Source organism: Siphateles boraxobius, unplaced genomic scaffold (genome assembly GCF_051911475.1).
Source record: "Siphateles boraxobius isolate OS27281-9 unplaced genomic scaffold, OSU_SipBor_1 66, whole genome shotgun sequence".
Classification (NCBI taxonomy): Eukaryota; Metazoa; Chordata; class Actinopteri; order Cypriniformes; family Leuciscidae; genus Siphateles; species Siphateles boraxobius.
Window position 1 is genome coordinate 25,107,540 of NW_027509193.1, and position 24,062 is coordinate 25,131,601.

General features: G+C 38.5%; 1 protein-coding gene across 1 annotated transcript; it reads left to right on the top strand.

Annotated features, from left to right (window-relative positions):
• The first annotated feature begins 12,027 nt into the window (after positions 1-12,027).
• Positions 12,028-23,142, top strand: LOC143722079 (prostasin). Its single transcript, XM_077213243.1, has 10 exons — positions 12,028-12,253; positions 15,088-15,108; positions 15,214-15,376; positions 15,465-15,730; positions 21,011-21,153; positions 21,529-21,754; positions 21,868-21,997; positions 22,095-22,330; positions 22,431-22,531; positions 22,678-23,142. Exons 1-10 carry the CDS (start codon positions 12,199-12,201, stop codon positions 22,927-22,929), a joined length of 1,593 nt encoding a protein of 530 aa, XP_077069358.1. The 5' UTR covers positions 12,028-12,198; the 3' UTR covers positions 22,930-23,142.
• The last annotated feature ends 920 nt before the right edge of the window (positions 23,143-24,062 follow it).

Sequence of the window (24,062 nt, forward strand, 5' to 3'; positions counted from 1 at the left end):
TGAGAGGTTAAGATAAAAGTTTGAGTGACTAATCAAAGTTTCACCTGATAAAAAAAACATTTATTTAAAGGGGCTCTAAGCGATGTCGGGTGACGTCACTTCTTATTGACGTTTAAAGTATTGTCAAAAAAAACAGAGGCTAGCTAGACCCTCCCTCCTCCTCATTTGTGCACTAAACCCCCAAACCGCACCACCAAATCCTTCTTGTCGGTTATTTGCTGGAACATTTTGTTATGTTTCGTGGTGCGGGTTAGCCCAGTTTGTTTTTGTTGCCGTCTGTGGAGCCTGGTGTGCCTGCATAGACACCGTGTTTTTACAGCGTGTTCAGGGGACAGGCAGCTAGCGGATAGTGAGGAGATGTTTGCTGTATGTGACAAAAAATGTTTTGGCCTAAAAAACGCGAGACATCGCTTAGAGCACCTTTAATATTATCCGTGTTATATTCCATCTACAATAACAATATGGATTTGTATATTGTTTATGTTTGTTTGTATATGTTTCCAGTTTTATGCTTCTCCATTCTATGCAGACACTGATTTAACAAACAATGTCCAATACACATTCTTGAGATTAAAATGTCTTCTTTCCTGTTGCCAAATTTTCTTCTTTCTAGACCTATACTTTTTCTTGAATGTGATTGAAAGTGTCTTCCTCCTGCCATTTCTTTCTTATTTAATTTGCTGTTAACCATTTTACTTCTGCTTTACTCATTGACACTTTAATGTCAATTTGTAAATGTTTCAAAGCCTGTTGTGCCAGCCAGATGAGCTGCCTCTTCATTTCCTTTCACACCCATATGTGATTGTCCAGGATGTTTACTATTAGTCCAGATTGTCTTATTCTAAATAGACTCTGCATCACTTTAAATATCGTATCTTGTCTTGCTGTTGATATTCCACTTAAAGGGATAGTTCACCCAAAGATACCAAGCTTTATAATGGCAGTGAATGGCCGTTTATGTTTTGAAGTCCATATAAAAGCATCCATCCATGATAAAAGTGCTACACACATCTCTGTGGGGGTTAATAAAGGCCTTCTGTAGTGAAGCGATATGTTCGTGTAAGAAAAAATCTATATTTAAAACTTAAAGACTAAAATAACTAGCTTCTGGTAGATGGCCGGAGGTATACTATGCAAGTCGACTATTACGCCAAAAGAGTGACGCATGTATGACGTAGGAGTATCGTAAGTTTAGACGCTTCTCGTGGTTCAAACAAACAGGGCTGGGCAATAAACTCAAGCTTTCTTTTTAAAAATTGTCGGTTTAGACTTCTAATTCATGACTGGTGTTTTGTATTGCTCTATCCTCTGCGCTTCCGCGTTCGTCATTACGTTGTTGCTCGCTCTTTTTCATTCATTCATTCCTTCAAGTGAACAGTAGGCTATTAGTGGACTAAAGGAAATAGTGATTGAGGGTTTAGGGGGCGATTTCAGATTCAGGCAAATGAGGGGAAGAGAATCACATGACAAGACATGAGTCATGAGAGGAAACATGACTGACATGAAATGTGAACCAAAAACCAAAACTATTAACATGAAACATGAACATGAAATAAAACTCAAAACTAGACATGAGAATATCTGTGTTTAGTTTTTTTGTCACAAGGGTATTTAGATGATGCAAATAAATTCCATGCAATTGGATAAACAGCCTGGATTTAAATAGTAAAGTGTAGATTTCTTAAATTCAAAATGGCGGGAAATTAAATAATTATTGTGGTAAGAATATTAGCCTTTGTAGTTCCCTATCAGGGAACTCGAGCTGCGTGACAACGCTTTGGCAACGCCCCTGCGTGAGTGCGTCATGAAGCACGTATGAAATCAGTCCAATGGCGAGACGGAACGTCATAGGCGGGTGACGTCATCAACCAGGAAACTATAAGAAGCACCCCAAAACACAAGCGCGTCAGCTTCTGAGTCTTCAGCAAGCGCTCTGTGTGTGAATATATCAGTCTGTGTCTCAAAGTGTTTTTGTCTGTCCTTAGAAATTGCATGGCAGGAGTTTTTCACATATACAAAAACTATAAAGAGACGATATATATATAATATGGCGAGCGAACAGCAGTTCAGAAAGTGTGTTCATCCCTGCCCACGTTATATCTCGGGTGGGGACACTCACGATCTGTGTGTTGTTTGTATGGGAGTGCAGCATGCCCAGTCAGCTCTCGAGGGAGCTGGTTGCGAGCATTGCGAGCGTATGTCAATGAAAACGCTCCGCTCCCGCCGAGCCCTCTTCGAGGAGAGTGGTTCGGTGCGCGCTCCCCGCGGTTCGGGTCCCGCTGCTGCAGAGGTACAGCGGAGGCTTCAATCGTGGGGATCGCAAATGGATCTGTCAGCGGGGATTGAGACGGGCTCTTCCTTATCTCATCTTTTACCTGGTAGATCCAGTGCCTCAGATCCGGGTGTGGAAGCACGCGCTGCGGTTTCTTACCCCCGGGCTGAGGCACCATCACTTCAATTATCCAGTTCTGAGGATCTGGATGTTGAAAGTATTGATACAGCAGAGACTGGGGACTCGTCACTTCAGTCCCCTGCTAGTGAGGAGCTTATGGAGGTGCTCACTCGTGCTGTAGAAAAATTAAGCATCGAGTGGCCAGCTGATAGACAGGAATCTCGTTCAAAAAGTAAACTAGATGAAAGATTTCTGCCGTCTCGTGCTGCACCTCCACACCGGTGTCTTCCATTCTTTCCTGACTTCCACATTGAGGTGTCGAGGTCATTGAAAAGACCAGTGTCATCCAGAATATTTAGCCAGCAAACATCTGTTTATTCAAATATTTCTGGGGCTAAGAATTATGGTTATGGGGCGATGCCTAAGGCTGAAGAAACGCTAGCGAGCCATCTATCTCCAGATACGGCATCGTCATTTAAGACACCGGCATTGCCCACAAAGCCATTACGAAATACCTCGGCTTTGGTGGGCAAAGCTTACTCGGCGGCAGGTCAAGCGGCAGCGTGCTTACATACTATGTCGATATTACAAGCACATCAAGCAGACCTATTAAAAGATATGAGTGAGGGGGATGAAATTAGTGCTGACGTAATTCGAGAATTACGTCAGGCAGCAGATCTATGTCTCCGTGCCACCAAGGAGACGGCCAAATCAGTGGGCCATTCTATGGCAGCCATGGTGGCAACGGAGAGACACGTATGGTTGAATTTATCCAACATGAAAGAAAAGGAAAAATCTTTTCTCCTGGACGCCTCGCTTTCAACTGCTGGCCTCTTCGGTGACTCAGTGAATTCGGTCATCGAGAGGTTTCAGGAAGAGAAAAAGCAGGCGGCGGCGCTCCAGAAATTTCTCCCCCTCCGTGTTCATGTCTCCGGGGCTGCTGGGTGGGAGCAGCCCCGGCCGTCGAGTAGCTCCTCACACCGGGCGCAACAGAAAAGGAGCGTCGCGTCTCGTGCTCATCCCCAGCAAGACTGGGCCGAGGCGCGGCGCTCTCAGACGAGGTCTTCCAGGGGCAAGGCCGATCTGAGGACGGTTATTGTCGCCAGGAAGGCTTTGTCGAAGAAGAAGCCCTGACGCCAGAAACGTCAGGGTACTGAGGGTGGTCCCCACCAAGAGAGAAAGGTGTTCGCCGCAGTACACGGCGCCCGTTCTCTCTCGGTGCCCTCAGGGGCCCGTTCTGCCAACCCCGCCTGCGTGCCGGGGCGTAGACGGTCCCAGCGAGCGCTTTCCCGAGGGACGCTTGCCCGCTCTGAGGAGCGGTTTAGAGTGGTCAGACCAGTTGTTCCCTGCCGGTGCGCCGTTACAGGGCACTGTGTCTGCCACTCAAAAAATTCCAAAGGCCAGTCTCGAGAGACTGGTACCCTTAGTGGAATTTTTGGCAGAGTGGAAAAGCCTTCCAAATGTATCTCATTGGGTCCTGCAGACTATCGAGAAGGGGTACGCGATTCAGTTCAGATCATGCCGCCTCGCTTCAGAGGGGTTCTGCCCACAGTTGTGGGCCCCAAGCAGGCTGTGGTTATGGAACAGGAGTTGAAAACTCTCCTGCTGAAGGAGGCTATAGAACGAGTTCTTCCTCCCAGCAGAGAATTGGGTTATTACAGCCGATATTTCATCGTTCCAAAGAAGGATGGGGGGTTGCGTCCAATTTTAGATCTGCGCCTGTTAAATAGCTCAGTAGGAAAGCTCAAATTCAAAATGCTTACCCTCAAGCAGATCGTGTCACAGATCAGGTCCGAGGACTGGTTTGTCACGATAGATCTAAAGGACGCGTACTTCCACATTTCCATCCTTCCACAATACAGGAAGATCCTGAGGTTCGCTTTCGGGGGCGAAGCGTACCAGCATCGGATTCTTCCGTTCGGCCTAGCACTGTCTCCCCGAACTTTCACGAAATGTATGGATGCAGCTCTGGCTCCGCTGCGACTCCAGGGCATCCGCATTTTAAACTATATCGACGATTGGTTGATTCTGGCTCAATCGGAGCATCAGGCGATTCGGCATCGAGATGTCGTTCTCGCCCATATCAAAAAGTTGGGCTTGAGGTTCAACGCCAAGAAGAGTGTGCTTTCTCCAGTACAGAGGACCACTTTTCTGGGCATGGTTTGGGATTCGACGACGATGCAGGCACGTCTGTCTCCTGCTCGTATAGCTTCGATTCTCTTAGCCGTCAAACAGGCAAAGCTAGGCCAGTCACTAACACTAACGACGGACGCCTCTCTCACAAGCTGGGGGGCGATCATGAGTGGTCGCTCGGCCCAGGGTCTGTGGCAGGACCATCATCTTCATTGGCACATAAATTGTCTAGAAATGATGGCGGTGTTTCAGGCTCTGAGACACTTCCTCCCAGACCTGAGAGGTCACCATGTTCTTGTCCGGTCAGACAACACATCGGTGGTCTCTTATATAAACCATTAGGGGGGTCTGCGATCGCGCCCGTTATACAAGCTGGCTCGCCAGATCCTTCTATGGTCCCAGGGGAAGCTTCTTTCACTGCAGGCGATTTATATCCCGGGGTATTTGAATCAGGGGGCAGACATCCTGTCGAGGCAGGGGCCGAGGCCTGGGGAGTGGAGACTCCACCCCGAGGTGGTGGAGCTCCTATGGAAACATTTCGGTCGTGCCGAGGTAGACCTATTTGCATCCAGGGAAACATCACACTGCCAACTGTGGTTTTCCCTAAGTCCTCCAGCCCCTCTGGGGTTGGACGCGATGGTACAGGAGTGGCCGAGGTCACGCCTGTACGCATTTCCCCCGATTGCTCTGCTCCCAGGAGTTCTGGAGAGGGTTCGCCGGGACGGGTCAGTCTACTGTTGGTAGCCCCGGACTGGCCGGCCCGAGTTTGGTTTGCGGACCTAATTTCTCTCCTTGACGGCTCTCCTCTGGAGATTCCGATGAGGAGGGACCTTCTCTCTCAGGTGAGCGGGTCGATACTTTGCCCCCGCCCAGATCTATGGAGGTTGTGGGCTTGGCCTCTGAGGGGGCCCAGCTCATAGAATCTGGTCTCTCGACCATCCTCCACTCCAGAGCTCCGGCCACTAGGAAATTATATGCCTTGAGGTGGAAAATGTTCACCTCTTGGTGTGGAGAACACCAGCTGGACCCAGTTAACTGCCCGGTGGGTGCAGTGCTGGAATTCCTTCAGGAGCGTTTCTCCACACGGTTATCCCACTCCACACTAAAGGTGTATGTGGCGGCCTTATCTGCTTACCACGTCCCTTTGAGTGGAGCTTCTCTCGGGAGACACCCACTTGTAACCCGTTTCCTTCGTGGCATTTCGAGGCTGAGGCCAGCAGTTCGCATGAGGGTGCCGACCTGGGACCTGGCGGTTGTTCTAGAAGGTCTCTCTCTAGCACCGTTCGAGCCCATTGAAGAAGTTTCAGAGAAATTCCTCACTCTTAAAACTATCTTTCTTCTGGCTATATCTTCATTAAAAAGAATAGGAGATATCCAAGCTCTGTCGGTCTCTCCCTCGTGCTTGGAATTTGCACCAGGCATGGTGAAGGCTTTCCTCCTCCCTAGGCCGGGATACGTTCCCAAGGTACCAACCAATGTGGTCAGGCCTATTGTACTGCAGGCTTTCTGTCCTCCTCCCTTTCTGACGTCGGACCATGAGAAACTAAATCTGCTTTGCCCTGTTACACTGTAAAAAAAGATTAGTTGACTCAACTTAACTAAGTCAAGTAATCTTGTTGCTTTGACTGAGTTAAGTTGAGTCAACTTATAGTGTCAAGTTTATTGCACTTCAAAACACGAGTTGACTCAACTTCCTGTATCAAGTAATGTGGACTGGAAAACATTAGTTAAGAGAACTAAAAAAAAGATGTTGGTTGAACTTATGTTGGTAAATGGACTGCATTTATATAGTGCCATCCAGCTCGTCGGGAGCAGCTGGGGTTAGGTGTCTTGCTCATGGACACCTCGACACTTGGTCAGGTGGAACCGGGGATTGAACAACCAACCTTCTGGTTTGTAGACTACCTACATGAACCACAGAGCCACTGCCGCTCAGATTTTATCAAGTTAGTTTACAGAAATTACTAGATTTCAAAAATTTAAGCAAACTAATATCTACAAAGTATCTACATGAGAATTGAGAATTGGCCAGTCAAACTTAACACTGACACTCTGGCGGCGCTAGCCAGCTGAATTAACAGCGCTCAAAGTCGACACTCAGAGGCTGTTTTCAAAATCATATCCTATACCCTCATTCACTATTCCCTACATTAGATCACTAATATAGTCCACTTGACTGAGTGAATAATTCAGTTAATTTTAAGTTAATTAAGTTAATTGAGACCCTGATAAACACCTGCTGTTAACAATCAGAATCACTGAAGGAGATAGGAACAAGAAGAACAGAAAAAAAAGACGAAATCAAGATAATAGACATTAAATCTTAGCAAAAGATCTCAGCAGAGGAGGATTAAACATCTCCACAAACAGCATTACCAGCTTCACTTATTACTAACCAGACTGACTTTATTTCTGTCAGACGTCTACAGAAGTTCTTATTAAAAGGTGACAGAGGTTTAGATGTCATTTTATTTTTATTTGATGTTACCATAATGGTGATCAGTGATTGCTTTAGTTGGGCTCTTGACACTTGACTTTTGAACATTAGTTGTTCTTTGGCTGCTGTAGCTGTGTCTTTAAAATACATCAGCTATGGCACAAAGCTGAAGACAACAGGATGACAATGACTGTTTGTTAATAGTCACAATCATCATATTATGGCCTGATTTACTGATCTCATTTGCTGTCTAAAGTTGTTAAATGGTGATGTCTTGTAGTTTTGATTTTGTTATTGTGATTTTCCACGCTAGATCTCAATCTAGATTTGATGTAAAGAAAATAATGTTTTTAAAAAGGTTATACTCAGAACATTTTGAACTTCTTGATCAGCCAGACACACACAGGCATCTAATTGGTGTATGAATCTCAACAATGGTGACAATCATAAGTTTTATGCTGCAATGCATGTTGGGTACCAAAAAAAAAACATGACTCCCAGCATGCATTGCAGCATGAATAAATTATGCAGCTGATTTGTCTGGTTATTTGCTTTAATTTTTACTTTTTGTTTTTATTTTTGCTTTTGGTTTTGTGTTGACTTTTAGTTGCGTATTTTGGGATGTTCAAATTTAATGTTATCTTTTTTGTTGATTGTCACCATTGTTGAGATTCATACACCAATTATTGATGCCTGTGTGTGTCTAGCTGATCAAGAAGTTCAAAATGTTCTGAGTATAACCTTTTTAAAATCATTATTATTTTCTTTACGTCAAATCCACGATAGATCTCAATCTGTAAAATCACAATGACAACAAAATCAAAACTACAAAACATCACCATTTAACAACTTTAGGCAGCAAATGAGATCAGTAAACCAGGCCATTACATGAAGATTGTGACTATTAACAAACAGTCATTGTCATCCTGTTGTCTTCAGCTTTGTGCCATAGCTGATGTATTTTAAAGACACAGCTACAGCAGCCAAAGAACAACTAATGTTCAAAAGTCAAGGGTCAAGAGCCCAACTAAAGCAATCACTGATCACTATTATGGTAACATCAAATGAAAATAAAATGACATCTAAACCTCTGTCACCTTTTAATAAGAACTTCTGTAGACGTCTGACAGAAATAAAGTCAGTCTGGTTAGTAATAAGTGAAGCTGGTAATGCTGTTTGTGGAGATGTTTAATCCTCCTCTGCTGAGATCTTTTGCTAAGATTTAATGTCTTTTATCTTGATTTCGTCTTTTTTTCTGTTCTTCTTGTTCCTATCTCCTTCAGTGATTCTGATTGTTAACAGCAGGTGTTTATCAGGGTCTCAATTAACTTAATTAACTGAAAATTAACTGAATTATTCACTCAGTCAAGTGGACTATATTAGTGAACTAATGTAGGGAATAGTGAATGAGGGTATAGAATATGATTTTGAACACAGCCTCTGAGTGTCGACTTTGAGCGCTGTTAATTCAGCTGGCTAGCGCCGCCAGAGTGTCAGTGTTAAGTTTGACTGGCCAATTCTCAATTCTCATGTAGATTCTTTGTAGATATTAGCTTGCTTAAATTTTTGAAATCTAGTAATTTCTGTAAACTAACTTGATAAAATCTGAGCGGCAGTGGCTCAGTGGTTCATTTAGGTAGTCTACAAACCAGAAGGTTGGTTGTTCAATCCCCGGATCCACCTGACCAAGTGTCGAGGTGTCCATGAGCAAGACACCTAACCCCAGCTGCTCCCGACGAGCTGGATGGCACTATATAAATGCAGTCCATTTAACAACATAAGATCAACCAACATCTTTTTTTTAGTTCTCTTAACTAATGTTTTCCAGTCCACATTACTTGATACAGGAAGTTGAGTCAACTCGTGTTTTGAAGTGCAATAAACTTGACACTATAAGTTGACTCAACTTAACTCAGTCAAAGCAACAAGATTACTTGACTTAGTTAAGTTGAGTCAACTAATCTTTTTTTACAGTGTAGGGCCCTATATGCGTACGTCCAAAGAGCTGCCCTGTGGAGAAAGAGTGAACAGCTATTCGTTTTCTTTGGACCCCCTAAGAAAGGCTGTCCAGTATCTAAGCAGAGGTTGAGCAAGTGGGTGGTCGAGGCCATCTCACTTGCCTACGAGTCTGCCGGTCAGCCTTCTCCTTTGGCTGTCCGGGCTCATTCAACCAGGGCTGCCTCTAAGGCTGTCCTGTCAGGAGTATCAATCCAGGATGTTTGTGATGCGGCAGGCTGGTCCTCACCGCACACATTCGTGAAGTTTTATCATCTCGACTTCAGCTCCACTCCAGGGGGGCAGGTGCTTTCGTCCGAATGCGCTCTCTGACTTCACACGATGGACACTTGCTCGCACTTGCTTTCCCCTTCAGGGAACCAGGGTTACATACGTCACCAGAGACGTTTTTAATAATCTCTATAAGCAAACATTGACAAATTCATTGTAAGTGATTTATGAGATTTTACACTTTTATAAAGTGAACACAAAAAAAAAATTAAATGTCATCTTCACCCACGTTAACTTGTATCTCAGAACTCTGTCTCAGCTGAAATGTGTTTACACACATTCTCTTGTTTGTCTTTCCTCAAATAAGTCTATTGTGCTCAGAGTAAATGATATCATGACATTTGCTCAGGTGCTGTGGTACTTTCAGGGTATAACACTACTTCAGCCCATCCCTGAGTCTGTTACTGGTTTGACATCACATGTTCAGCATGCATAGTTGAATCGAACAAGCATACTTTCAATTGTTTCACCTCACCCATTTCCATTCTCAGCTTCAAGTAACAAGCCAACCTGTGGTGTATACATACCATTCACTGTGCTGAAACTCCTTTTACATCTGTATCTTCTCAAAGAAATTTATATATAAATTGGCATATAAAATCCATCTCAATGAACACCTTAAAATGCAGAAATTTTGTCTGATGGGTAGAATTAGAGGTAGCTATAGGATAAAGGAAATAAGCTCAATGTAAACAGCATGACAGAAAAACAAACCTGTGTTGACTGATATTCCTGTGAACATCGTAACAAAAGGTTCTTTAGAGATAGATAGATAAATACATAAATAAATAGACCTTAATAATAGTTGTAACAGTTAACAAAGAGTTATAGTCATTAATTATAATAATGCCTTTATAAATCAATAAGATTGCCAGTTGGCCAGGGTTCAAAATCAAACCAAAGGCATGCAAAACTATGGCATGTTAAAAATCGAAGACTTGGTGCTTTGGCCTATAAGATAATGTGTTGAGATTTGCGTGACTTACCTCAGAGGAAAATAACTTGTTTATCTAACATTCCATAACATTTTTTCCCCAGAACTGTGACATGTGATATGCTACTCCTTGCGACACCAGATTTTTCTGATATATGTTTCACAGAGAAACAAAGAAGGGCTCCAATATGTATCTTGCATTAAATCAACCACGCTTTAACATGAATGAAAGAAAACAGTGAAATAAACCCACAGTCATGGAGACAAAATTATTTTTTTAATTTTAAAATGCAGTTACAAAAAATATACAATAAATGCTTACATTTTCTTAATTCAATCAAATTGACATCTACAGAAAATATGTAATAAATAATGGGTGTTGGAATGAACTGTAAACATTCAGTTGCCATACATTGTCATTGTATGTGTTTGCTCTTTGATTGCTTAAAGCACAGAAAACCTTGAACAACCTATGCAAAAAAGTCAAATCAGACGGAGCATTTATACTTTGGATATATTCCTATATTCTCAATTATCGTCTGTTCATTATTAAGTCCATTCTATGGTGTAAACCGGTAAAACCGGTGTAAATGGTCCCATGAAAAAAGAAGAAATGAATAATTTGTAACTAAATACAAAGTGCTCAAAAACACTTGGAACTTAACTTACTAAAAAATAATAAAAGTATAAACTAAAAGTAAAAAAAGTAGCTTTCCCAAGAGTAAGAAATACGATATAATGTCCTTAAGTATGTTTAAAAGAAAATAAATAAGCACAATGTACAGTAGTGGACAAAATAATGTACGGTGGGGATTAAACATATTATTTTATATTATTAATATTTTAGATTTTTTTAAATATGAGGGAGGAACAAAACATTAAACTTGGTTAAGGTATTTATCTGACAAAATTTTTTGGTAAAAATAAAAAAAGCAAAACACAGCAACAGGTATTATTTTACTTTGCAAAAAAAGAGAAATGTTTTCATAAATTCTTACCCGGTCAAAAATGATGTCCACACAATTTGGCATGTTTCATTGCGTTACCAAAAATAAAACAATTGCATTATGCTTACAAAATCTTTAACACATTTTTAATCATATTTTAATAAAGGACATTACGTTTGGCCACTACTGTATAACATAATAAAATAATATATACTTTAAGTTATTAACTAATTATGTAGCTGAAATTATATTTTTCCATACATCATTGTTACATAAGAAACCTTTTCGATGAAAGATTTCATTTCATTGAGAGTACTTGTCATTTTTAGCATTGTACCTTTGTACACATACAGATCTGACACCACAAAGACCTTACTTTAAGTGCATTCTAAACAGACTAAAATAACAGTGAAATAAAGAAGCGAACACACCTTCTTTTCAACTCTGTCTATTATGATGCTGCATAGTTCTGCGCTATATGAGTTTCTTTGAAACCTGGGAAACAGGTTTCATTGTCAAGCAAATATGTGTAAACCTGTAGATTTTTAGTTATTTATGGGAGAATTTCAGAGCAATGAGGTTTTCATATTGTCTTTTTGCACTTGATATATTAATGAATTATAATATTGTACATTGATATCAATATTATATTTGGAAAGCTCAAAGACACTAAGAATACTAGAAGAATAACTATAATTATTCAATATAAGATTATTCAAAATATTGATCTAAAGACAAACCTTTGATGCTTAAGAAAGTCAAAAATTACAGGTTTAATTTTGTTTTCATAGTTTCAAGTTATTGTCTTCTAAAGCAAGTACATAAAACATGAACATAAAAATGTCCTTTATCTAAAGATCATATGCTGGTATCTAGTGTTGAGAGTCAAGTTTGTCCATTTAATGTGAAAGAATCTTTGCCTGAATACTTTTTTTCTCTTCTCAATTGTAAGAACTGTTCATCATGTAGGTGTGTGCCAAAGGCAACACGGACTTCACTGAGAAAATAAGTAGTGTAGGCGTCAGGCCATAAGGGATATAAGTTCACAGTCATCATTGATATCAGCAATATGAAGATGTTCTGGAAACTGAGTTTGGTGTTTGTGGTCACTCTTCTAATCAAAGGTAAAGGCCTATCTTAATAGAAATGCTCTTTATAAATTCTTTCACTTACTCCTGACAAAATAAATACTTATTTTTTTACAAGTTATATTACTTATATTTATTATAATTCTTAATGACTTGTCTGTTTTTTTTTATTAATTATATTAAGTATATAAAATACTACCAAGCATTTGACCAAATACTATAAACCTTTATAAAGTTATGAATACTTTATTTCATGTGGTCCTTAAAATGTTACCAGGTATTTTTTTAAGTATACAGTAATAAAGTACTTAGAACTCATTAACAAAGTATCAGTTGATAGTTAATTCATAGTTAATATATTGTACTCTCTACATTGTTAATATATTAATAGGTTATACACAAATCGTGAGTTCTTCATTCATTGTCACTGTAATTAACACTAATTAATTATTACAGTTTAACTAGCTTGTAGGAATTGTTAATTGGTTATTAGGCGTAAACTATTGTCACTTTAGACTGGGTCACGGAAAATATCATTAAGTGCTTTATTAGACATTATTAGGCATGTATTAGAAATTAATTGCATTCATATTCAGTGTTCTTTAAAATGTTTACAAATACATTAAGCACACATTACATGTTGCTATATGTGGTTTACGTGAACTCTCATAGGCGTAATTTCCCATTTTCCATGACCTAATCTAAAGTGAGAACTATTTATTTAAGTTGTTAACAAAGCATAGACAAAAACACGATCAAACTCAATATCTAACTCTTTACATTTGAGCTAATTACATAATAATAATTGTTAATTACAGTGACAATCAACGAAGATCTCACTATTTTTACATAGCCATTCTGATGTATTAACAATGTAGAGACTACAAGAATGAACTATAAACTAATAGTTTGCAAATTATTTGTAAGTACTTTATTACTGTATACTTATTTTAAAGTGTTACCATATACAGTAATTAATAGTCAATTTCTATATTATTCTGCAGAAAATATTCTTCAATAGATAGCTTTTACTTTTGCAATTAAAATGTTTTCCTTCCAATTCATATCTGTGATTACTTAGTAAGCAGATACTATGTGTCTCACATACTACCTAAGCTACTTCATGTTTAGTTTCTGTCTTGTTTAGTTTTCAGTCTCAGTGTACGTTTTGTTCTAAAAACGTACAGAAACGTTTTTCATTTTGTGTTTTCACAAAACAGACACAGTGTTGTCAAAACATTCCCCATTCACACAGATCCATGCAATGACTAAAAACGCTGTATTATTCATGCCAGGCCAGTTGGCAAGGTCACTTTTTAAAGAAACAGTACACCACTATAGACTGAACACGTAATACGCATGATGTCACCGTTTTCACAAATTCGTGTTTTTGTAGTTTACAAGGAGATGATAACGGTATCGTTTTCAAAGCTTGCACTTTGAATCACATTTTCAAAAGCTTGCATTTCCAGGCCCTCAAAAAAGCTGCTGTCGTGTAAATGAACCAAAACGCATAAAAAGTTTTACTTTAGTTTTAAGTTTTCATTGTCACCATTTACCTTGGTTCTAGTCATTCATTTGCTGTCATGAGTCGTTTCTCAATACATGTTCTTGTCTGTACTGGTGTTCTTGTGGACTTGTGAAAGACCTGTTCCAATTCAGCCAATTCAAAGTTCACATCTGGCCAAGTCCAGTTCAAATCCCCGGATGTGTTCTTGATCCGCCCCTTTTATCAAGGATGCATTGAGAGGTGACTTGTGCGAACTTGAGTCAGCCCGGTATCCCAGAATGCATCTTGCACCTACCACCCGCGTAATTTAAAAATACTACTGTCATTGTGTCACGAAATGTCATTTTAAGAGTTTTTCAGGCAAGAATGTAGTTGTTTAAAGCTCAAGTCTGTGGTTTATTTATAAAGAGAGCTCCTATTTGAAAATTTTATCTGACGTTTTCGGAGTTGTAAGATTCAGGCGATCATCTCATTAACCCCGCCAAGAATGGCCTTACCTCGGCTAGTCCGTGACATTTGCCGCTGACTCTGATGTCTCTATAGTGGTTAAACGTGAGATATCATATGTCTTGTGTATATCTAACAGGTGATCATTGTCTCATGAATCTTTAATTTGTTCCCTGTCACTCGTTTTGGAAAGTTTCGTAACTTTATATATTTAGGCTATTTAACCTTACCGGATTAACTTTACCGTTAGCCTAGAGCGCTGACTTTGTACGTTTGACTAAATTTTTTGACTTTATTTTATAGCTTCTCATACCTTTTACTTAGACTTTTACAATGGCTATTATTGATCATTAAAACTGACATTTAATAAAAAGAGACAGGGTTGTGTTTTATGTAATATTTTATTTTATTAAAGTGAAGATTATCAGATATGCACATATTGCCTGAACCACATATTAATGGTTTTTTTTTTTTTTTTAATGTTAACGAAAGGAGGCAGGGTTGTGTTTTATAGTTTGGTTTGTTATGTATATTTTTGCTTTGCATCCTCCCATCCTCAGGAGTTTGATCTTGGCAAGTCCGAACTACCAAGTACCCAAATCCGAACTTTGCATACTTTATATTGAGAAACGCCTATGGTTTCTGATTAGTGACACACCTGTTCCCCGTTCCATCAATTATCATCCTCTGTGTATTTAAGCCTTTAGTCTTGCTCAGCTCATTGTCATGTGTTAACATTATTTGGAATGTGTAGTGTAATCTTGTTCTCTGTCTATATTAAATATCATTTATTCGTTCACTGTGCATCATGCATATCTTCCTTGGATTTTACTAAAGCAACCCGTGATACTTGATGGTTTTTTGAATATCGGATTGTCTGTTTTAAAAACTTGTCTTGTTTCAATTTCTCTAGGGTGTGACTGCCAGCTTATGGGTAATAATTTCTCATCACATAATAATAACATTTATTGAGCAATATATTAACTTTTTTCCTGAAAGCGTCAGAATAAAGTTCCTTTTTCTCACTTCTTGTTTGAAGCGTGTGGCAGAGCCCCTCTCAACCCAAAGATCGTGGGGGGAGTTAATGCGTCCGCCGGCGCTTGGCCATGGCAGGTCAGCCTTCACACGGATGGAAGTCATTTCTGTGGTGGATCACTAATCAACAATCAATGGGTTCTGTCAGCAGCTCACTGCTTTCCAGGGTAACCAACACAAAGATCTTCAATAACATGTTTGCTTCTCCTTGATTAAAATCATGATTGTAATCACTTGGTCATGTCCTCCTTGCAGGACTAATGCTACAAGCATTACTGTGTACCTGGGGCGACAGTCTCAAGAACAACCCAATCCAAACGAAGTGTCCAGAAGCGTCTCTCAACTCATAGTTCATCCAGACTATGATGGACCATCTCATAACAATGACATGGCTCTGTTGCATCTCTCCTCACCTGTGAACTTCACTAATTACATCAGTCCAGTCTGTCTGGCTGCAGAGGGAAGCACATTCAACACTGACACGATGTGGGTCACAGGATGGGGAACCATTTATTCAGGAGGTAAGAATCAAGACGATTTTTTGATGCTTACCACTTGGTGCTCCAAGATGCTCACTGTCTGACATTTTAGGGGCATTCCTCCAAAATATACCGTGTGTAAATATAATGGAGGCAAGTGAGAGTTGTGCAGACCTCACTCACTTGATCTCAAGATGCGCACTAGCAACTGAAGCTAGAGACTGCAGTTAGGGTTAGGGTTAGCCTCCCATGCTGGAAACTCCTGTTCAAGTCTCACTCCAAGCGGGGCATGTAGGACCGGAGGGGTTACATATAGTCTATGTTTGCTTTCAGTACATGCCAGATAAAACCACCATATATTTGACTCATATGATCACCGACGCCAAAGTATACATACCAATTTAATACATTTTATGCCTAACATTTTTTTCCCTTTGTATGCATAAAGTTGAGCAGTAGTTGAATTAAGAATACTAGCATACTACTCTTACTACTTGTACACTATAGTATACCGCACAAGCATGTATTGGCAATGCCCACTCAGTGCCGAACCAGTGGACACATATGGTGACAGCGATTAAAATGCAGGAGATTGCCAAGCCTGTTATTGTATAATTTCAATATTTTTAAATATAAGAAGCATTTCATGAAAACAAATGCATTTTTAAATATTCCTACAATCAAGACAAAAAGATTTTTAAAAAATAATATAAAAGAGATGGGTTGTGTTAAAGTCAGAACATAAATGTGATCTTTTGACACTCTCGCAGAGTGTCTATAGTTAACTAATACTAATACTATCAAAACGACTACAACTTTAACTAAAATAAAAATAAAATCGGAAATATAAAAACTAATTACAACGAAAAAACTATAATCAATGATATATAATAATGATAAATAACACTGGTCTACGGCCCCTTTAAACTTCACATTTGCATGCAAAATGCATGCATTTTAAACCTTGCTTTTAGTGACAGTAGCAATCCAATCACCAAAAGGCACGTTAAAGGATTAGTTCACCCAAAAATGAAAATTATATAATCACTCACCCTCAGGGGCGTCATGCAAGACAAAATTTTGGGGGGGCACAATCTGAGACGTTGCAATTGTTTTCTGACGGGTGATATGGATCATGTTAGGATGGGTCAGGGGGTTTCTCCCCCTTAAAATTTTTAAATTCTGGCTGCTAAACATACCATTTCAATGCAGTTTGGGAGGGACAGAAATACCTTAACGGAGCTAGCAGCAACCCTCCTCTATCTGAGGACTAAGTTAAAGTATCTATTTTGTAAGTTTATGTAAAAGACAGGTTGATGAAAGAACTGTAAGCTCAAATTCAAAAGCTTTTGAAGTCTACTTCATTAAAGCATGTTTACACACACACTTACTGTACACTTAGGCCTACGCAGTTTTTATGTTATGATTTTAAATTGGTATGTGACCTAAGAATGATCTTGCATTAAAGGTACATAAAGGTGCTGAGGTCTGACTTTGTGGTGCTCTGAAATTAAGTTATTTTAATATTAATATGTGATGAAGGACTTTGAAAGAAGTTTGACAACTAGTTTACGGTCAGAGTGACTAGGCTAGCTATCGATAACGTTACACTGACACAACTTAAGTTAATGCTCTGAATTCGAAGCTAAAATCAAATCCATAACTTTTTGATCAAGTTAAAATTTCCAGGTCAACCACAAATAATCCCACTACTTTTTAATATCATCCGATAACTAATTCAATGCCGATTTGTTGCTTTGCCCACTTACCACTTCAAGACCATCTGTAAAATATTGCCAGCTCAACGTGCGAGTTGAGTGAGTTGTTTGAAGATACACAGCAAAGAGACTAGAGTGATACGCACGTAGCGCTCTAGATTTGATATACACAGACACCATATTAGGAAAAAGGGGCTGGCTGATGCTGACCGATTTATTTCACATCCAGAAGAATAGAGGGAATGCATTAACGTCACTTTCCCGCCGGAACACGCCCCCTCAGCCGGACTGAGTGGCAGAAGAGCATCTGCGTGACTGGATTTAATAGGGGAAACTGCGAAAACGCAAGTAAAACAAACGATTATCAGTTTTAACTAAAGATTGGACTCAATATAGTGTTCCTTACAACTTACTAAAGATCCAGTGATCCATGGATATTTACATGCAGCCAGGAATCGTGTTTTCTAACATTTAACGTTATATGTGCCTGATTTTGACACCGGGGAAATACATACAGCAAATTTGCCTGTGAACGCTTTATATAAATACAATATAGGCAGGTCTAAATCCAGGTGATCACTTATATCAATGTTATATATCATCATATCGTCTAGACTTAAAACTTGTATAGTTTTTTGTCAGTGTTTATTTAAAAATGTAAAATTATACAGAATATACAGTGGTAAATATTTGATTGATGAGTTGTCACTGCAATATATAACAATACAATATACAGAGAATGATTTTACCACTAAATTCAGCATATTGACACAAAAATGATAACTGCAAATCCACGCTTCGCTGCCTAGAGTCCAGTTTTTTCTATGAATTGTAGCGATCTATTTGCTTCTCTGTTCTGTAGCTTTCGGCAGTCTGTAAAAATATACCTCAGATTTCTTGTCAAATGTAGGCTACTTGTACAGTCAATCGCTAAGCTCGTTCCCGTTTTAGACGCGCTTTGTGTGTTTTTCACGGCATTCACGCTGAAAACCAATGCTGTCGCTTTTTTTTTTTTTTTTGCCACTCAGTATGCGTGGCCTCAATCAATCACTCCAGCTGACGGTGACGTCACGCGCATTCCCTCTATATATTTGAGTCGTTATAGGCCCTGGTAATTATGGAGCATAATAGGAATAAAGTTGTGACAAAAAAATTATCAGGGAGGGGGGCACGTGCCCCCTCACTTTGAATGGGCATGACGTCACAGCTCACCCTCATGTCGTTTCAAACGTGTAAGACTTTCATTCATTTTCAGAACACAAATGAAGATATTTGAATGAAATCTGAGGCATTTCTGTCCTTCCATTGACAGATACACAACTACCAGTTTGACGCTTCAAAAAGTTCATAAAGAGATCGTAAAACTAATACATATGAATTGAGCGGTTTACTCCAAATTTCCTGAAGCGATTCGATCGCTTTATATAAACCGATTGAACTTAGACTTTTATTCACATATAAACATTGATTAGTGAACATAAACTGAATTTCAACCAAACCTGCCTGATGCGCCAGAACAAACCTCATTGGTTTTTGTGGAAGGTCAAACGTAACACATGTGAATGGACCTCGTTTGTTCTCTCACATCAAGCAAACATGCTTGAGCGGAAACACTTTAGAATAATGGTTCGTCATTAATAAGTATGATGGACTAATGAGTTAACACTTCAGCTACTACTATTAACTAATATGGAAACAATATTAACAAATCAGTAAGATTTCGAATTGAATATATATATAATAATATAGAATTTAGGACTAAGATAGTTCCTTATTAAGTAATCAGTTACTTAATGAGATTGCCATCACTGTCTGGGGTCCTTCGGTCCAAATGGACCCGACGCATTTAAATATATATTTTTTAAAAATCATAGCTTCATCGGAATGGTCTGAAATTTGGTGACTTTTTTGGTACTTGGTATATGAACATCCAAAAAAATTGGGGACAGGATTTGAATAATCTAAGTGGTTGTAAAAAAAATTGTTACACTCAGGACCTTCGGGTCCAAATGGACCCGGATAGGAAATGAATGGCAAATTGGCAAAAATGTGAAAAAAGATTTTTGTGCGTACAATCTACAAATCAGCCACGATCCAGAAAAAAAGTACACAACAGTGAAGGGGGGAATCTATAAAACATCAAGAGTGCAAAACATCCACATCCACACACACACAAACACACTTTTATACATAAACAAACCAATAAATTCAGATTACCTATGTGTTTTGCATTTTTAAAATGCTCAGTTTGTCCACCAGATGGCATCCATCTCATTTCAAAAATTGCTTTCATGAGGTCTAGGCTTGACTCTAAAACGAAATACAGCTTTAAAAAAAATTTAAAAACATTTTTAAAAAAAAATACTTTTCTATTATATTCAATGGGGGGAAACTGGGGGGAAATGGGTCATATTTATTGCATAAATATTAATTATAAATCATAAAATTCTCAAAACACAAAAAAAGAAAAGAAAAATTATTATAAAAAACAAGTAAAACATTTTTTTATGATTTTCTTTTAATGAATATGAATCCCACCCTTCCGGCCCATTTGGACCCGAAGGTCCTGAGTGTGACTCTGAAATGAAGGACCCCAGAGGGTTAAGAATTAATAGGTAATTATGACAAATTATAAAGAATTACTAAATAATAACTAAGCACAACATTATTGTGTCTGAGACATTAGCAGTTATCTTTTTTACTCTCAACATGGTCATAAAATTCATCACTACTAAGTGTTACCTAGTCACTCTTCAAGGACTAGGCCTACTTATGATCTGGACCATTATTTTAAAGTGAAAAAGATGTTTTTCACTTTAAAATAATGGTCCAGATCACTAGTAGTTCCTGTATAGTGACTAGGTAACACTTGAGTAAATAGTGATGTATTTTATGACTATATTATTAGTAAAAAATTATGACTGATTACAGTTAGTTAATAGTTATTAATGAAGCTAATCTCATTAAGTAATTATTGATTACCTAATAAGGAATAATCTCCTAAATTGTATATTACTAAGCTTGTTTCTTTATTAGTTAATAGTAGTAGCTGAATTGTTCATGTAGTCCTTTAGTTCTTCATTACTTCCTGCATGCATGGTTATTTATTAATAATAGATCATTATTATAAAGTGTTACCGCTTGAGCTTCTGTTTACCACAACTGATGTGTGAGTTGATGAATGTTTAATGTAAATAAGAAGTCTAAATTTGATGTAAATTCAATCTGTTTATCATATAAAGCGATTGTGTCTCTTCAAAAAAAATCTGGACTAAACAATACATATGGATCTCTTTATGAACTTTTTGATGCGACAAAGTGGTAGTCGCGTAGCTTTCAATGATGGGATAGGAATCTCTCAGATTGCATCAAAAAGATCATCATTTGTGTTCCGAAGATGAACGAAAGTCTTACGGGTTTGGAACGACAGGAGGGTGAGTAATTAAAGACAGAATTACCATTTTTGAGTGAACTATTCCTTTATAGTTGTAAATTGGGACAATGTGGTGTAAGAAATTGATTCTGTTTCTAAAGATCAGTATATTACTCAAAATCATCTCAGCTTGTTATTTAAGTGTTACTGATGAGTTTTTCTGTTTCCCAGTATCCCTTCCTTCACCTCAAATCCTACAGGAGGTGGATGTGCCCCTGGTTGGAAATAGTAAATGTAACTGTCATTATGGCGGAACAATAACAGACAACATGATGTGTGCTGGACTGTCGGAAGGTGGAAAAGATTCCTGCCAGGTATCAATTGTACCATTGGCTTGTACTTGTTAATTTAATTTAATAATATTTAATTATAATAATATATGTATATTCTATCCTCTAACCCTAAACCTAACCATCACAGAAAAAAAAAACATCATTTGATTTATAAGCTGATTAATCATTTCCTCACAGGGACCAAAAAAGGCCCTTTTTTTGCCTTATACATAGGGTTTACCAGGACCCTACAGAGACACACACACACACACACACACACACATATATATATATATATATATATATATATATATATATATATACATATATATATGATCAACATGGAACGATTTGACTACATTTATTAGAAATAGTAAATATCTGAGAGAGAGAGATTAATTCTTTGTCATTGTACAGGGTGACTCTGGAGGTCCAATGGTCATCAAACAGGGCTCTACATGGATCCAGGCTGGCGTTGTGAGTTTTGGCGAAGGTTGTGCTCTGCCTGACATTCCCGGTGTGTATGCCAGAGTTTCTCAGTACCAGCAGTGGATCAGTGAGCAAATCGGAGCGAGCCTTGCTGGTTTCGTCACTTTTAACTCCACCACTCCTCCGGACGAGAATGTGAACTGTGCTACTCCACGTATGTTTGTTAACATCACTATGACAAAGCAAAATTTTATTATTGAAATTCAAGCTTACTTACACTTTACCATTAGCTCCCATTTACCCTTTCTCTCTCTCTTTTCTCTCCAGCGACATTGTGCGGAGGTTCTGCAGGTTCATGGCCATGGATGGCTAGACTATCTTATCACGGTTATCCTATGTGTGTAGGAACTTTGGTCTCTGACCGATTCGTCATGACCTCTGCTAGCTGCTTTTCCAGGTAATCAAAACAGGAAAACTTAATTTCACATGAAATCAGTGACCTAAACATAGATTGACATAGACTTGTGCCCTGACATCAGTATCTCATTCTTCAGATTCATTGGTTTGAATGGATGGACAGTGACCCTCAATGTTGACCAATGGGACTGTTCCAGCAACTTCATGACGGCTCATGTGGCAAATGTCTTTTTCAACAATATGTTCGGCAATGGTGTAGCCCTTTTGGAACTGTCTAATTCATTTTATTACATTGGCAGTGTTCCGGTTGACATGTATGATTTAAGCTTTGGCCCTGGAACTCAATGTTCAGCAGTTGGTTGGAATTCAGGAGGTGAGTTTATATAACCAATTATGCAGATTTTTATCTCATTAAATTCAATGACATTTCAAGAATTATATTTATTTCCCATTCGTTTTTCTTTCCTCGGAAGGGGCTTTACAGGAAATCCAGACCACCATTGTAAACTGCGATAATTCAGACACCTCACCGATCAACATCTGCACAGAGCCACTGTCTTTGAGCTTTCAGCAGGTATCTGCGGGCTTGTCTTTTGATTTTTCAGACCGAAACACATTTGAAATACTACATACCACCATATCCAATTGTAATGTTTCCTGGCAATGTTCCACTGAGTGTTTAGTATGAAGTTTGTAACGGTCTGTCTTACTCTCATTCAGAATGACAACGGCATCCCCCTTCTGTGTACAATGAATGACATGTGGATTCAGACTGGTATTTTGTCCATTCCCCCTGCCGGGGAATCCTCCAACAGCACAGTCTTCATCAGGACCTCTCCCTTCGCCAGCTTCCTGACTAACACTATCAGAGAATACCCATCAATTCTGGATGGGGCGGAGTCATTCTCGTCCCTCTCTCTCACCTGCATCCTGCTGCTCTCTGTCCCAGCAGTCCTCCAGGCCATTTATTAAAGCTGTTATCTGTCACTTGTATCATGGAATTAACTTACAGTACATTATGGAGGGCATTATAGGTTATTTGCTTTTGCATTAGAAATATAGCTTATAAGTTTTTAAAAAATCCTGAATTTGAATAAAGTAATTAAGGTGGAATGTTTAACAGTGTATATTCCAAATAAAACAAACAGAGTGTATTACCGTTTAAATAAATTTAAGCTATGAAAATCTGTCTGTACGAACACATGCATTTACTTTTTACATGTACTTTAAGGATGAGTGGTATAAATATTTATACACGTGTATTTACGCAAACACTCACATGCTTATAAATTTAGAAGACAGGTTAGCTTCCACAATAGAGCTTTTTGTACTGAAACCTGAAGAGAATAATCCTTTTTTTGAGCCATGGGTTCCCTCAGGAATTTCCTATGGGTTTTAGAAAAATGTTTTCAGATTTATGATTACAATAAGGTCTGTGGCTAACATAAAATAAAGAGAGTTACATTTTATTAATTGTGTTATTTTATTATAGTCATATATAGTTATTATAGTCACCTCTTTGTTTTTTTATTTATATTTGTAACAATAATGATATTTTTAAATGGGTGTATTAGTGCTGTTTATTTAAAAAGATAGAGTAATAAACTGCATTATTAAAAATACACTATTTTAAAGAGTTTTACAATGTCATGCCAAAAGAACCATTAAAAGTGAACACAATTAACTTTTTAAAACTACTTTTACTGCTTAGAAACCAAAACTCTGATCTAAGAATCAAATCCATTCGTTTGGGTAAAAGCTCAAACTCAGAGTAATATGGGTGGGCACAAACTGATAAATCAGAATCAGAATCAGAAAGAGTTTTATTGCCAAGTGTGCTTGCACACACAAGGAATTTGTTTTGGTGCTGAGGCTTCCAGTGGACTATACAAATACAACAAGAAACATGAAACATAATACTACAAATTATAAGAATAAAGAATAAAAATATAAATATATGAGAATAAAAAAGTATCACAGTTAGATTTAGTCAGAATAGACATTTCCAGATGTACAGATTATGAACATATTTACAGTGTTTTGAATATTATAATAAATAAATATAAGTATAAGTATCACCTGAGTTGTAGGATATTGCACTAAAC

Coding starts and splice junctions, on each gene's coding strand:
- LOC143722079 (XM_077213243.1), top strand. CDS start 12,199: ATGAAGATGTTCTGGAAACTGAGTTTGGTGTTTGTGGTCACTCTTCTA. Junction 21,998..22,094: donor TCTGCTAGCTGCTTTTCCAG/GTAATCAAAACA, acceptor CTCATTCTTCAG/ATTCATTGGTTTGAATGGAT. Junction 22,532..22,677: donor TGTCTTTGAGCTTTCAGCAG/GTATCTGCGGGC, acceptor ACTCTCATTCAG/AATGACAACGGCATCCCCCT.